This window comes from Chrysemys picta, chromosome 2 (assembly GCF_011386835.1).
Source record: "Chrysemys picta bellii isolate R12L10 chromosome 2, ASM1138683v2, whole genome shotgun sequence".
Taxonomy (NCBI): Eukaryota; Metazoa; Chordata; order Testudines; family Emydidae; genus Chrysemys; species Chrysemys picta.
The window spans coordinates 157,107,185-157,122,784 of record NC_088792.1 but is presented as its reverse complement, the minus strand read 5'-3'; the positions used below and the strand labels follow the sequence as shown (position 1 = coordinate 157,122,784).

The window sequence follows — 15,600 nt, the reverse complement described above, 5'->3', positions numbered from 1 at the left end:
ATCATGGTGGTAATGGGTCATGTTGATGCCGTGGAACGGCGATTCTGGGCACGTGAAACAAGCACTGACTGGTGGGACCGCATAGTGCTGCAGGTCTGGGATGAATCCCAGTGGCTGAGAAACTTTCGCATGCGGAAGTGAACTTTCCTTGAACTTTGTGAGTTGCTGTCCCCTGCCCTGAAGCGCAAGGACACCCGGATGCGAGCAGCCTTGACTGTCCGGAAGCGAGTGGCCATAGCCCTCTGGAAACTTGCCACGCCAGACAGCTACCGGTCAGTCGCGAACCACTTTGGCGTGGGCAAATCTACCGTGGGGGTTGTTGTGATGCAAGTAGCCAAGGCAATCGCTGATGTACTGCTGTCAAAGGTAGTGACCCTGGGAAACGTGGAGGTGATCATAGATGGCTTCGCAGCGATGGGATTCCCAAACTGCGGTGGGGCCATAGATGGAACTCACATCCCTATCTTGGGACCGGACCACCAGGCCAGCCAGTACATTAATCGAAAGGGCTACTTTTCCATGGTGCTGCAAGCACTGGTGGACCACAGGGGATGTTTTACCAACATCTACGTCGGATGGCTGGGCAAGGTTCATGACGCTCGTGTTTTCAGGAACTCTGGTCTGTTTAGACGGCTGCAGGAAGGTACTTACTTCCCGGACCACAAAATAACTGTTGGGGATGTGGAGATGCCTATAGTGATCCTCGGGGACCCAGCCTACCCGCTAATGCCATGGCTCATGAAGCCCTATACAGGCACCCTGGACAGTGAAAAGGAACTCTTCAACTACCGTCTGAGCAAGTGCAGAATGGTGGTGGAGTGTGCTTTTGGACGTCTCAAGGAGAGATGGAGAAGCTTATTGACTCGCTCCGATCTCAGCGAAACCAATATCCCCATTGTTATTGCAGCTTGCTGTGTGCTCCACAATCTCTGTGAGAGCAAGGGGGAGACCTTTATGGCGGGGTGGGAGGTTGAGGCAAATTGCCTGGCTGCTGATTACGCCCAGCCAGATCGCCGTGCGATTAGAAGAGCCCAGCGGGACGCGCTGTGCATCCGGGAGGCTTTGAAAGCTAGGTTCCTGAGTGAGCAGGGTAACCTGTGACAATTTTGTTGGTTTACAGAGAAGCTGAGCCTGCCCCCGTTTCTTTACCAAGTGACTGTTCACAATCCTCTCCAGTTTCATACCCCGTTCACCCCCTTCCCCCCCTTCCAACACACGTTTAAAAATAAAATCACTGAAAATTTGTTAATGAACAACGTTTTATTTATTACTGTTTTCGCGGTAAAGTGTTGAAACTGGGACGCAGACTGTGGTGGGGAGCGGGTGTAGTGTACTCATGCAAAGGACTCTTCTAAACTCGAGGAATGCCAGGCGCCTTCTTCTACAGTGGTCCGCACTGGCGGACTGATTGTTTGAACGGAGCCTGCCACCCCTCCTGTTCGGGACTCTGTGTGTGGGGGCTATGTGACTTTGTGGCAGGGGGAGGATGGTTACAGATTCCCTGCTGCGTGGCTCTGTGATCCAGGATAAGGACCGCTGCATAAGATCTGTAACTGCCCTCCCCCGCCACAAAGTCTCATGCCCCCCCCCCCACAGACAATGAAAACCACCTCCCAGACTGACCAGGGTGCCTAGTGACTGCACTGTGTGTGTGACCTGCTGCTGAACCTGCCCCCGTGTCTGTACCAACCACCTTTCCCCCCCCTTAAAACAGACTGTCCTCTAAAAAAACATGATGGAAACAGCAATTAACAGAAACGTATTTTTTATGAGCAAATGGACAATGAAACTGGGATGGGGGCTTGGGTGATGGGGGAAGGAAAGGACCTATCAAATTTTGGGGAATGACAGCCTTCTGCCACTTGAGCAGTCTGCAGGGGTAGAGTGACAGTTTTCACGGGCTCTGCAGCCCCTCCTTCTTGGTACTTTCGGTGAGGGGGGTATGGGACTTTGTGGCGGGGGACGGTGGTTACAGATAGACTGCAGCAGGGCTCTGTCCTCCTGCCTCCAGTCCTGCAGAACATCCACAAGGCGCCGGAGCGTGTCCGTTTGCTCCCTCATTAGTCCAAGCAGTGTTTGAGTCGCCTGCTGGTCTTCCTGCCGCCACCTCTCCTCCCGTTCCATGTGTGATCGGTGCATTTGGGACAAGTTCTCCCTCCACTGACTCTGCAGTGTTGACTTGGCTCGGGAGCAGCCCATAAGTTCTGAGAACATGTCGTCCCGTGTCCTTTTCCGTCTACGCCTAATCTGCGACAGCCTCTGGGAGTCTGATGACAGGGTAGGTTGGGAGACAGCCACAGCTGTGGGATGGGGAAAAGGGAGTGAATTCCTCAGAAAGATAAATTTTTGGGTGAACAAAGAAAATAGTCTTTCTCTGTGAAAAAGACCATTCACAGCATCTATCACATGCGCACTCAGGACAAGGTCGAATTTTCGGCCTTCGCATTCAGTCCCTGGGGTCCTGCAGTGCAGATCACAGAATCGGAACAGCACAGCAGAATTTGGGTAGCGGGCTGACATGGTAAGCCGTAGACTTGTGGCAGCTTAAAACTTTCATAATAGCACTGCCCTACTTTCACGTTCAAAGCAATGCTCCTAGCGTTGGCCAGTTCCTGCTGCCAGCAATCCGGCAAGCATGAACTCTGCCCCTGTCCCACCCCCTCGCGGCTGTCCCCGGGAAAGATCCCTCTATGCTGCCCCTCTCCCCACTCCACCGCATGGCTGTAAACCGGCAGTTACAGTTCTGTAAAGGAACAGGGAAGCAGTCCCAATACTAACATTGCCCTAATTCAAAGCAGGTCACCATGAGCGGCATCACTCTGATGCGTATTTCTGACAGCGAGAAAGAACGCATGCTTCGGGAAAGCCTCCAAAGACCAGGGCCGTATGCCGCCATGCTGTGCAAGGCAATGATCCCGGAGTACTTGATGGTAGCCTGGCGCGGAAACGTTTCCTACTACGGAGGACACAACAAGGCCGCTCTCCCAAGGAACCTCATGCAAAGGCTTTCCAATTACCTCCAGGAGAGCTTCATGGAGATGTCCCATGAGGATTTCTGCTCTATCCCCGGATATATTGACCGAATTTTACTGTAGCTGCACTGGCAAGGGCTAAACAGTACAGCGCCTAGGGCAAACCAATCAAGATTTACCGGACATTGTTAGATTTTTTTGCAGCAGTTGCACTGCCAAAGACTAGAACTTTAAGTGCCTAGGACAATCTAATCATGAAAAAGCCACAGTTAATATTTATATTCTTTTATAAATAAATGTTTACATGTTTAAACCACTTACTGGCTGATCCTTCCCCTGATTCTGGGTCCGGGTTAACGCCTGGGGATGGTTGGTACGGGATCTCTGTGAGGGTGATGAAGAGATCCTGGCTGTCTGGGAAATCAGCGTTGTAAGCGCTGTCGACTGCCTCGTCCTCCTCATCTCCTTCCTCTTCTTCCCCGTCCACTACCATCTCAGAGGAAGCGGGCGTGGACAATATCCCATCCTCAGAGTCCACGGTCAGTGGTGGGGTAGTGGTGGCGGCCGCACCTAGGATGGAATGCAGTGCCTCGTAGAAACGGGATGTCTGGGGATGGGATCCGGAGCGTCCGTTTGCCTCTTTGGTCTTCTGGTAGCCTTGTCTCAGCTCCTTGATTTTCATGCGGCACTGCGTTGCATCCCGGCTGTATCCTCTCTCTGCCATGGCTTTGGAGATCTTCTCGTAGATCTTTGCATTCCGTCTTTTGGATCGCAGCTCGGAAAGCACGGACTCATCGCCCCACACAGCGATCAGATCCAAGACTTCCCGATCAGTCCATGCCGGGGCCCTCTTTCTATTTTGAGATTGCATAGCCATCTCTGCTGGAGAGCTCTGCATCGTTGCCAGTGCTGCTGAGCTCGCCACGATGTCCAAACAGGAAATGAGATTCAAACTGCCCAGACAGGAAAAGGAATTCAAATTTTCCGGGGGCTTTTCCTGTGTGTCTGGTCAGAGCATCCGAGCTCGGACTGCTGTCCAGAGCGACAACAGAGTGGTGCACTGTGGGATAGCTCCCGGAGCTATTAGCGTCGATTTCCATCCACACCTACCCTAATTCGACATGGCCATGTCGAATTTAGCGCTACTCCCCTCGTTGGGGAGGAGTACAGAAGTCGAATTTAGGAGACCTCTATGTCGAACTAAATAGCTTTGTTGTGTGGACGGGTGCAGAGTTAATTCGATTTAGCGCTGCTAAATTCGACATAACCTGCTAGTGTAGACCAGGCCTAACTGTGTTGCTCAGGGATGTGGATTTTCACACCCCTGAGCGACATAGTTATATCAAACTAATTTCCTACTATAGACATGGCCTTAGTCTCTTTTCCACTGTTTCCTGGGAGTTTGCGGGGAGAGAAATCTTTTTAAAGGCTGGCACCACACAATCTCCTCTTCACAGTTCTTTTCTCACTATCACGCAGATGCCTTTGGAAAAAACACTTGAAAACTCTTAGAGGGTGTATTTCATTCTTCGATCTCTTGAATGGTGTAGTAGGCAGAGTGGGGGAAAATAATAACCCACTGTTTAAAAAGCGCTATCTCTGACTCATTTCATTCTGTCTCTTAGGAGTGCTGTATATTAGAAAACTTGCTTTGGTTTAACTCCTAGATCAGTTTTAAATCGATTTAGCTAAACCTGTGCAAACCCTTCATGTAGACACATTTAGGCTGGTGTAGAATCATAGAATCATATAATATCAGGGTTGGAAGGGACCTTAGGAGGTCATCTAGTCCAACCCCCTGCTCAAAGCAGGACCAATCCCCAATTAAACCATCCCAGCCAGGGCTTTGTCAAGCCGGGCCTTAAAAACCTCTAAGGAAGGAGATTCCACCACCTCCCTATGTAACGCATTCCAGTGCTTCAACACCCTCCTAGTGAAATAGTTTTCCTAATATCCAACCTAAACCTCTCCCACTGCAACTAGAGACCATTTCTCCTTGTTCTGTCATTTACTACCACTGAGAACAGTCTAGATCCATCCTCTTTGGAACCCCCTTTCAGGTAGTTGAAAGCAGCTATCAAATCCCCCCTCATTCTGCTCTTCTGCAGACTAAATAATCCCAGTTCCCTCAGCCTCTCCTCGTAAGTCATGTGCACCAGCCCCAGTGTAATCTTTGCTTAAATTGGTTTAGCTTCACTTGGTAATTTACCTAAGTGGGACTTAAGTGGTGTGTAAGTCCTGTGCCTGCCCTCTGCATAGGGACAGAATTTCATCCTGTGTCCCTATACACTAGCTTCAGTGCTGCCTCATTTATATGCACTGAAAATAAATATGCTCAGAACAAGATATGAGATGCTCATCTTGTTTTGCGAGTTGCTGTCTTGTTTTGCATCTCTCTTCCCTTTCTAGTTGCTTTCATTTTTTGTCTACTCTGTGATCCTATTGCATGCAATTTTAGGCTGATCTTTGGAAGTTGAAAGTCATTGGCTGATTTGCAGTAGAAAGGAAGACTCCTGGGGGAAGGTACGAAGATAACTTAGTGAAAGCTCTATGGGAAAGCAGGTCACATTCAAGTAGAAAGATATAAATGTTTGCTGTCATTCCCCTTGAGTTTCTCGTAATGCAACACAGCTTTGATCATTTTTATTAAGGACCTCATCCAAAGCCACTGAAGGGAATTTCCATTGACTTCCATGGGCTTTGGATCAGGTTGTAAAGCATAAGGACCTGAGTGAATTCCAACTGACGCCCTCTGAGAACTGTGTTTGTGCTAGAATATGCTAATATAGATATTTTCCCCTTTCTATCCACATTGGATTCTCTCATAGTGAAGTTGAACTAAATCTGTCCCTTATGCCAGTATGTGTGCAATGCAACTCCCAAACTGCAATGTAAAGCCTTTCCAGAGGTTTAGTGACTATGGCTTTAAATCATGAAACTGAGAGCATATACTCAGACTGCTGTGCCTGTATGAAATAACTATTTCTTCCGTGGGGTTCTGCATGAACCTGGCAGTCTGTCCATGTGCTACACTTTGTAGCTTGGGGGGGGGGGGCTTATGAATACCCGCCGCCCCATTATTTCCTTCACTATTTAGACTGTTCAATACAGATTATATTCCAGACACATGAAGAAATTGTGAATGATAACTCAGTGTTTACGTCCCCAAAAGCACTAGCTGAAAAGGAATATTTACCAATATTACATGTCCACCTGTATAGGACTGGAACATTAGTACTTTGTTCTAATCATGTGTATAATTTCATCAGTCATTTCCAGATCTATTTGGTAACATATGACACACACTATGAGAAAACTGTGTATGCAGCTCTTTAACTTTATTGTTTAGCTTTATTGCACATACTTTATTGAAGCCTTCATTACTTTACCACTCAAGGTTTCCATAGCTATTTTGAATTTAGTTTAAACATATTTTGTCTCCCAAGTGACAATTTTATTTCAATTTTAAGGTTTTGAATCATCCAAATTGAACATAGCTCCTGAACTGATAAGTAAACACCATGCATATTCTGGAAGCAAGCCAATGGGTACTCTGCAAGCATACTGATACTGTGCATAGAGAAAAAACACCATAGAACTTTAACTGTAAACCTAAATTGTCTCTGAATTAAATACATGGTGTGACATTTTTAGCTCAGTAAATTTATGGATTATTTTGTGACCTGATTGGGAAACCGACACACAGTCTAAATCAATCCTTCTTCTTCTCTTTTTTCTCTTCCTCTCCTGCTGCCTCTTCCTTCTTCTCCCCATCTTCAGCTTCCTCAGCAGCCTCTTGGGATTCCTCTCCTTCTTCCTCTTCTCCTCCTTCCTCCTCCTCCTCACCCTCTTTGGCTTCCTCAGATTCCTCCTTGGCACCTTTAAAAATTGAGCAGCAATAAAGCATTCCACATCTTGCATGTAGCAGCTGCTGAGCCAGGGTCTTGATTCTGCTTTAATTGAAGTCAATGATAAAACCCCTACTGACCTCAATAGGAGCATAAATGAACTTAGGCTATGTCTACACAACAGCCAGGATCCACACTCTGAGATCGATCCACCGGCAGTCGATTTAGTGGGTCTAGTGAAGATCCGCCAAATCGACAGCAGATCGCTCTCCAGTCAACCCCTGTACTCTACCCCGATGAGAGTTTCTCCCATCGGCCCCCCGCAGTGTAGACCCCGTGGTAACTTGATCTAAGCTACGTCGACCTATTCACATAGCTGGAGTTGCATAGCATAGGTCGACTTACCGCGGTAGTGTAGACATAGCCTTAATTTGGGGGCTTCAAAAAAAACTTATATTAAGTTTAGGGTGTGTTTATTTAGGCTAGAGCTTTCAAGAGACTAAGGGAGTTAGGCACTAAATCATATTGAATTTCAAAGGGATTTGGGTGTTTAACTTCTGTAGGCTCCTTTGAAAATCCTGGCCTTAAAAAAAAAAAAAACCCAACAACAACAACACATAACTGATTGGCAACTCATTTTAAGCCTTGATCCAAAACCCATTGAAGTCAAAAGGAGTCTTTCCACTGACTTCAGTGAACTTTGGATGAGCACATTGGTGATCCACTAGAAAAGGCATTATCTAGTTACAGATGAGCTTTCATACTAAGTGGATCTTAGATAACTGTTTAAATAAAAACAAATTTGCTTTCAGATGTGTGTAGTTGAAATCCTCCCTCAAGGATTAATCATCACAGATCATTAATATCTGCTTGTTTAATTTTTTTCCTGCTGTTTAGGCATTTAAGATTTTACCACCCATTGTTTAGTGCATTAGACTATGTGCTCTGAGAATGATTATAGCATCAAAAAGAGAATGAAGATTCTCAGTGGAGCTCTAGCTCAAAGACACAGGATAACAAAACAAATTGCAACAGGATGTGGGAAAGGATGCTCCAGAGAATAATTATTTTTAAATGTTTCTTTAAAAACTTCCAAGTTTAGTAAAGAATGTAATGGAAAAATGTACTTTGGTGGAAGGAGGACAGCGGAAATAACTGGCAAGATCCCCAGCTGATGTAAATCAGCACAGCTTCACTGAACTCAATAACATTGATTTATGCCAGCCGAGGATCTGGTTCAAGATGTTCTCTGGGAATTAATATTTAGTTCAAGATGTTCCTGTTCTTTTCAGGAATGTCTGGAAATGGTCAATTAAGTATTGTTTATTGGCTTGAGAATTTGCCAATAGCACTTTCTATTAACATAGCCCAATGCTCTTTCTTTGAAAGTCAATTGCAAAGCTCCCATTGACTGCCAGGAGAGCAGGATCGGCCCCATAATGTATTGAACATTCAATATTTGTCTGATTTCATCCTTCATATTGTACTTGTTTTCCCACACATGCATCATGGGGTCAATCCAGCAATTCCTTACTTATGTGAATAGCCCCATTTAAGCCAATGGGTCTATTCACTTGAGTTAGGAGTGTTTATATTAACAAAGACTTGCAGATTGAGGCCTCATATATGAGCATAGGTGAATTCTGGAATAGCATGCTTTGAAAGTAACCAAATGTACCTTCTTCCTCTTCTTCAGCTTCTTCTCCTCCCTCCTCTTCCTCAGCCTCCTCCTTCTCCTCCTCCTCCTCACCTTCTTCTGAAGGGGGTGCTGCTTTGGCCACTTCCATTTTTGCTGCCTCAATAGTCTCCTCTACTTCTATCTGTTCTTCCTGAACGTGACTGGAGTAGTAAGCAGGGAAGGAACGGGCTGACATCAAATAGGAGCTGCTCTGTAAACCACTGTAGGCAGACCTGCCAAAGACTGGGGCACTCTGAGTGTAGCCACTGGTTATGCTTCCAACACCAGTGAAACTAAGCCGTGTCTCCTCACCTTCCAGCAATTTTCTAGAGGAGGAAAAAGAAACAATTATGTATTGTTTGTCCTGCAGTTGGGCCTAGAAGCCCCTTTCACGGGCCAGGGCCACATTGTGCTAGAGGCTGTACAAACACAGAACAAAAAAGATGGTCCCTGCCCCCCAAAAGATTACCAACTTATACACTTTTAGTAATAAAGACCATTATTCTACAATAACCAACTGTCTGGCAATTATACATTGATCCAAAAAGGATGGCACTTTATCAAAATGAGTTACAGAAGGTAGAAATTAGACATCAATGTGCATCACTGGATGTAAAGAACCCTTTGAAAGGGAACTAATGAAAAATGGCATGAAAATAACATCACTACGCCAACAATGAAAGATAGTTGTATTCTGTTATCCTGTAGGACTGCACAGAGTAGGGACACCCAACAATTTGACCTCCTCCTTTTGTTCCAGGGGGTCCACGTTTAATAAATATACCAAGCAGTTTTATACTGAAAAAATACTCCCCTATACTCAGATGCAAGTAGTCAAAATAATTTTAACTTGGTGTTTGCAGTTTCCATTAATGCCTAGGGTCAAGCATAAAACAATGATGTAGCAGTAAGTTTGCTCCCAAACATTAGCCTTCAGCTGAGATTTTAATAGCACCTAAGTAACTTGTAGTGGGATTTGTGCTCCTAACTCACTTAGGCACTTTTGATAATCCCAACCTTTGTATTTATTATTTTAATTAGGCTTTGCTGGTTCTAACAAACTTTTTGTATTCAACAAATATAAGCATGGAAGGTTTATTATATGGTGAAGATTTTGTCCTGAAGCAAACATTTCACCTTCAAATCATTTTTGGTTGGCTTTTTTTCTGTGAGTGGGTTTAGGGGCTAGTTAATAAAAACACTGAAGAATAAAATAGAATTCTATAGAAAACCTGCAGCAATGTTTTCTATAGTGACGAAAGAGTGCAGAAAATGACCTCATAGTTCTTATCTATTTCAGATACCTATTAGTCTATGAAAGGCTAACATAGTCAGCAGCTATAATTCTTGCCAAATATTAGAGCTAATTATGTAAGGGGTTAAAGCTAGTGAGAGGCATGAAAAATAAAATGGAATTTCTCCAGCTGCAAGAGAAAATTTCTGATTCACTTAACACTTTCTCCATCATACCTGTATGCTGCAATTTCAATATCCAGAGCCATTTTCACATTGAGAAGATCTTGATATTCTTTCAAATAACGGGCCATCTCACTCTTTGTGGTTCTCAGTTCATTTTCTAATTTATTAATTGTGTCCTGTTGGGAATAAAAATATTCAGAAACATAAAATCTTTAGTTCCTCTTGTGTACTGCAGTGATGGCTTGGAAAATAATGCTAAAATCCTATTTTCCCTTGCTGCAGCAAGGGAATGTATTTAATGGACCCAGGTCTGGCTTCAAATATAAGGTTGAAACTCTCATTAAGTGCCGCATCATCTGATAGGGTTTTTCCATGTCTAACATATATGATTCTATTTCATTTAATGTTTTTAAGATCCAAAGTGGTTTTGATTTTCCCTATTTCCCACAAACAATTGCCAGAATTTATTTTAGTTCCCACTATTTTTTAAAGAAGAAGTGCTTATTTGAGGGCAGAAAGCAAGCTATGTTGTGAAGCTACAATCGTTCAACAGATACTATTTTACATTTTAGCCTAATGTCATTTTTCTTTAATTCATGGAACTTCATGCCAATAAACACAATGGGACAGATCCTTAGATCCTATCTACTGGCATAGTTCCTCAGTGGAGCTACATCGATTTGCACCATTTAAAGATCTGGCCCATTAGATTCTGTGCCAACTACCTGCATTTGCAGATATGTTTATCTAGTCCATTTCCATTCCTTTTCATTAAAGAAGTGATGGATTCTTTGCTACTTCAAACTAGTTAGTTCCTAATATGGTGGTTACTAAAAGAGAGAATGACCCTCTTAAATCATATCTTGTTTTAATGATATAATCCTGTACTTCTTACTATGGCAAAACTTCCAATTGACTTTAATCACAGAATCATAGAAGTGTAGGATTGGAAGGGACCTCAATAGGTCAGCCAATCCAGTCCCCTGCACTCAAGACAGGACTACCTAATAACTAGACTACCCCTGACAGGTGCTGATGAAGAGTTTTGCCTGAGTAAGGGCCACAAGATTTTTACATACAGTAATAAGTGATTCAAGGACTAAATTATTCCTGAAATTTTTGTATTTTTTAAACACAAACTACCTTTGTTTTCTCTTAATCTTTTATTCTTTACTCCTTTTGCATGTTCTAGCATTATCTTCTTAATTAATTACATTTTTTTTCATTAAAGGATCAATTAAATCATTTAAAAATGTATCCACATAATTAATATCACCTAACATGCATTAGAACTAATACCGCCCATTCAGATTTTATTAACTACAATATACAATTCATAAATAACCCAACCCAATGAATTTTAGTCCTGTTAATAGAGCTGTACTCCAACATTTATCAAAATGATCATAACAGTGTTTTTAATTGTAGTCATGTAATTAGCACTGTATTAAACATCATTGTAAGTAATGCAGCTCATTTAACTGCATTCTGTTATAAGCTTTGCAAAACATTCATCATAATTAATGGCACCTTTTTAGTTGCTACTCTTATTGCTGAGTTCTGCTTATTTCACCGGAATTGGGTTTTAACTTAACCCTTTAAAAACGATTCCTGTAAGGAATATACATCCTGCTTAATGCAAATCTTTGTGTTACTTTCTCCTATAGCTGAGGATATAAGCACGATGGACATTTTGCATTTAGTTGCAAAGAAGCACTGTCTATGTTCTGGGGTCCCTGCAGAGGGGAGAGCTCTTACCTGCCCAGAAGACTGCAAGGGTCAATTCCCTGATTAGGCGTTTGCAGAAGACAATTAATGTATTCCCACTGACTTCAATGGGCTTTGAATCCGGGTATAGGTGATGGGAATTTCTGCACCGTGCCTGGACAGATGCTGGGGTTGCTGCTTTCATTACTTATCTAGGTGCTGGACAGCTCCCAAGCTAGGAGCCAGTAATACGCCCCAGTGCTGGACAGCTCCCTGGGTTAGCGCTAGTGATACCCCCAGTGCTGGACAGCTCCCTGGGTTAGCGCTAGTGATACCCCCAGTGCTGGACAGCTCCCTGGGTTAGCGCTAGTGATATCCCCCAGTGCTGGACAGGTCCCTGGGTTAGCGCTAGTGATATGATACCCCACGGTGCTGGACAACTCCCTGCCTGGGCGCTCGGGATGGTGCCCGTAGCTACCCGCGTGGACGCTGGGGATGCTGCCCGGTGCATTGCACCGTTGCCCCCCGGAGTGACCTGCCCAGGCGCTCCAGGGTTCCCGGGTACCCGCCTGCCCATGTCCCGGGGGAGGGATGCCGGGGGTGGCTCACCTGCATGGCAGCGATGTCTGCGTTCTGCTTCTCCTCCAGCTCCTGCAGTTGCCTCTCCATCGCCTCGTTCATGCCGCGGGTGGCCTCGATCTCCAGCGTCTTGGCCTTGAGCAGCCGGCGGCTCTCGGAGATCTCGTCCTTGGCGGCGCGCACGGCGTCGGTGTTCTTGGCGGCGCTCTCGGTGAGCACGGTGAAGCGGCTGCGGAACCACTCCTCGGCGTTCTGCATGTTGCGCGCCGCCAGCTTCTCGTACTGCGCCCGGATGTCGCGCAGCGCGGCCGAGAGGTCCGGCTTGGCCGACACTTCCATCTCCACCGAGAGGTGCGCGTACTGGATCTGCGCCTGCAGCTCGGCCAGCTCCTCCTCGTGCACCTTCTTGAGGAAGGCCAGCTCGTCCAGCAGGCTGTCGATGCGCTTCTCCAGCTCGGCCCGGGCCAGCGCCGACTCGTCCGCCCCTTTGCGCATCTCCAGCAGCCGGCCCTCGGCGTCCTCCCGGCTCAGGATCTCCTCCTCGTAGCGCGCCTGCAGCCCGCGCAGCGTCTCCTCCAGGCTCTCCCGCTCGCCCTGCAGCGCCTGCTTCTCGCCGCTGGCCTCCTCGGCCGCCAGGCGCAGCTCGCGGATCTCCTGCTCGTAGAGGGCGCGGAAGCGGGAGGGCTCGGCGTGCTTCTGCCGCAGCACCAGCAGCTCGGCCTCCAGCACCTTGTTCTGCTGCTCCAGCTCGTGCACCCGCTCGATGAAGCTGGCGAAGCGGTCGTTGAGGTCCTGCAGCTGCGCCTTCTCCTGGCTGCGGATGGACTTGAGGTCGCTGCTCATGGCCGCCACCTGGCTCAGGTCGAAGCTCTCCACCGAGGGCAGCAGGCAGCCCGAGGCCGACGAGGCGGCGTAGCTCCGGCGCACCGACACGGAGGAGACCGGGGCCGAGAGGCTGGAGTAGGTGGAGCGGGACAAGCCATAGCCGCCGCCGCCGCTGCTGCCGCTGCCGCTGCCGCTGCGCACCGTTCCGATGTGCAGCCGGGGACTCTCGGCGTAGCGCCGCTTGTAGGCGGGGAAGAAGGAGTCGTAGCCGAAGGAGCTCATGGTGCCGCCCGCCGCAGGAGGAGAAGTTGCTCTGCGCCTGGCCGCCGCCCGCCCGCCCCTATTTATACCCGCACAAGGGGGCTCTGACGCAGCCGCCCCGTCGCGGGGAGAGGCCGCGGGCGACGGTGCCAAGAGCAGGGAGCGCGCTGCGCCAAGGGAAGGGGCCGGGCTCCGCCTCGGAGACGGGGCTGGTCTGATCGCCTGCTCCGCGTCAGGACATCCTCTCAGCCCGCTTCAGCCCATCCTCCCTGCTCCCTTCCCATCGCCACCCTTATCCCCATCCTCCCAGCTCCCATCGCCCCCCTTGTCCCCAGCATTGCCCCCTTCATCCCCATCCTCCCACAGCAGCTCACATCGCTCCCCCTTGTCCCCATCCTCCCAACAGCAGTTCTGTAGCAGGGCAGTTACCCTGCTACTGGAGGGAAAGGTAGGCGGATTGGAGAGGCAGCCAGAGCTGTGGCCACACCCAATCAGGCCACAGCTGGCCCTGATATAAGGGCTAAGGGAGAAGCTAGGTCAGTCTTACTCCAGCCTTGGAGTGGGAAGGACTTAGCTCCCTGGGGTTACAGGCTACCTGAAGCAGAGCAGTGCTGGGAAAAGGCAAGAGGAGCTGGGGAGGTCTAGGTTGGCTACTCCCCAGGCTGAGGCCTTGCTGAAGCCTAAGGAGGTACTGGGGCTGCAGAGGTAGCTGGTCCAACCTGCTTGCCAGTGATGAGTAGCCATTACAGACTACAGTCTGCCCCAGCAAATGGGGCTAGATGGAGACTGGCAGTAGCCACTGAGGCAAGCTGGACATAGGGGTTGGGGGTTCCCCTGGGAGGGAAGACTCAGAGTGTGTGTGTGGGGGGGTACTGATGTGGGCAGTACCCCAAGGTAAAGGGCACTGGGGTCTGGGAGGCACATGGTGGGGGCCTGAGGTGGGAGAGATGCCAGCCAGCAGGGGGTGCTCCGAGGCTGGAATTGAGCTAATTTCTGGATGACCAGCAGGAGGTGCTGCAGTGGTGAGTCCTTGATCTGTTACAAGCTCCCATTGCCCCCCTTTGTACCCATCCCCTCAGGAGTGCCCCTTGCCCATCAGCCCCTCCATATCTAGCAGCTTCTTGCCACCTCTGTCCTATCAGCCTGTCACACCCCATTGGTTTATTTCATTCCCCAGCCTGGCCCCAGCTACTCCTTAAACCCATCTCCATTAACTCCTTTTAATCCAACTCCTTTCAACCACAGCCCATCATCTTGTCCCCACCCTCTTCTCATCCCACCAATTCTTTCACCCAATCTCATTCTATTCCAATCCTCTCCCCCAATTAAATTGTGTCATCCATCAATACTTGGTATTTCCATTAAGTCCTTTCACCTGAATCCACCCCATCATTTCCTGGAATCTCCTCATTACCTACTTTCACTTCACCCTACCATTTTCTTCTTACTATTCATCAGTACCTCTGAGTCCACCCCACTGGCTCCTGGCATCCCTCCCAACCAATCAGCTCACTTTGCATATTTCCCCCCTCCCACATAGGACCGCCTCCTATGACACTGCAGTAATACAAGGGGATTTTAGTAATATAATGAGACTATACCTAATACAAAGTGTGTGTGTGTATATAGGGTCTGAGCCTAAGGGAGTGAAGTGCCCAACCCCATTTGGATTTCAATGAGACTTGGGTACCTAACTCTTCTATTAGCTTTTGCAAATCCTAGCCTATAGGTGCATGTCAATCTGATTAAGTTATTCTGCATCTTAATTTGCTTTTATCATAATTCATCCAATACACTTGCAGTTTAACTCTATTTTTACTTGCCTTTCCACTGTGTCTCTGCTGTAATATTTGTTATATCCTTTTCTAAATCAGCCAGTTATATGAATTCAGAAAAAAAAAGTGGGTTAGGATTGCTTGTTTCCTGTCACAATGAAATACACCAACCCACACACACCAGTATCTATCTATCTGAACATCTGTTTTTGTGCCCCATGAAATTTGCTTGGTCAGCCTGTTTGAGTCACAGGTAAATGACAGACTTGTTGCATCAGGTTGAGAGGAACTCCATAGGTATATTAAAGCAACTGGATGACTGCTTTGCATTAAATACTGTTCCCTCATCTGTTCTGAAGGATTTGCTGTTGGTTAGTTAAAACAAAATAACCTTTATGTCCTGATCGCTTTGCACGAAGTATAAGATATGAAGATATTGAAAGAATAAAAGCAGGTAGTACAAGTTTCATAGATTCATATGATTGTATTCAAGCAGATTTCTCTGGATCAGAAGAGGTTCTTTTAATGGCAAAAAT

At 47.1% G+C, this 15,600-nt stretch overlaps 2 protein-coding genes across 2 annotated transcripts; both read right to left on the bottom strand.

Annotated features, from left to right (window-relative positions):
• Nucleotides 1-1,748: 1,748 nt before the first annotated feature.
• LOC135981550 (uncharacterized) lies at nt 1,749-6,465 on the bottom strand. The gene is made up of 2 exons (XM_065584508.1): nt 3,294-6,465; nt 1,749-2,300 (listed from the first exon to the last, which is right to left on the bottom strand). Exons 1-2 carry the CDS (start codon nt 3,868-3,870, stop codon nt 1,831-1,833), a joined length of 1,047 nt encoding a protein of 348 aa, XP_065440580.1. The 5' UTR covers nt 3,871-6,465; the 3' UTR covers nt 1,749-1,830.
• Nucleotides 6,290-15,093, bottom strand: NEFL (neurofilament light chain). The gene is made up of 4 exons (XM_005285161.5): nt 12,234-15,093; nt 9,969-10,093; nt 8,499-8,824; nt 6,290-6,851 (listed from the first exon to the last, which is right to left on the bottom strand). The coding sequence occupies exons 1-4, from the start codon at nt 13,308-13,310 to the stop codon at nt 6,685-6,687; spliced, it is 1,695 nt and encodes a 564-aa protein (XP_005285218.2). The 5' UTR covers nt 13,311-15,093; the 3' UTR covers nt 6,290-6,684.
• Between the last annotated feature and the right edge of the window lie 507 nt (nt 15,094-15,600).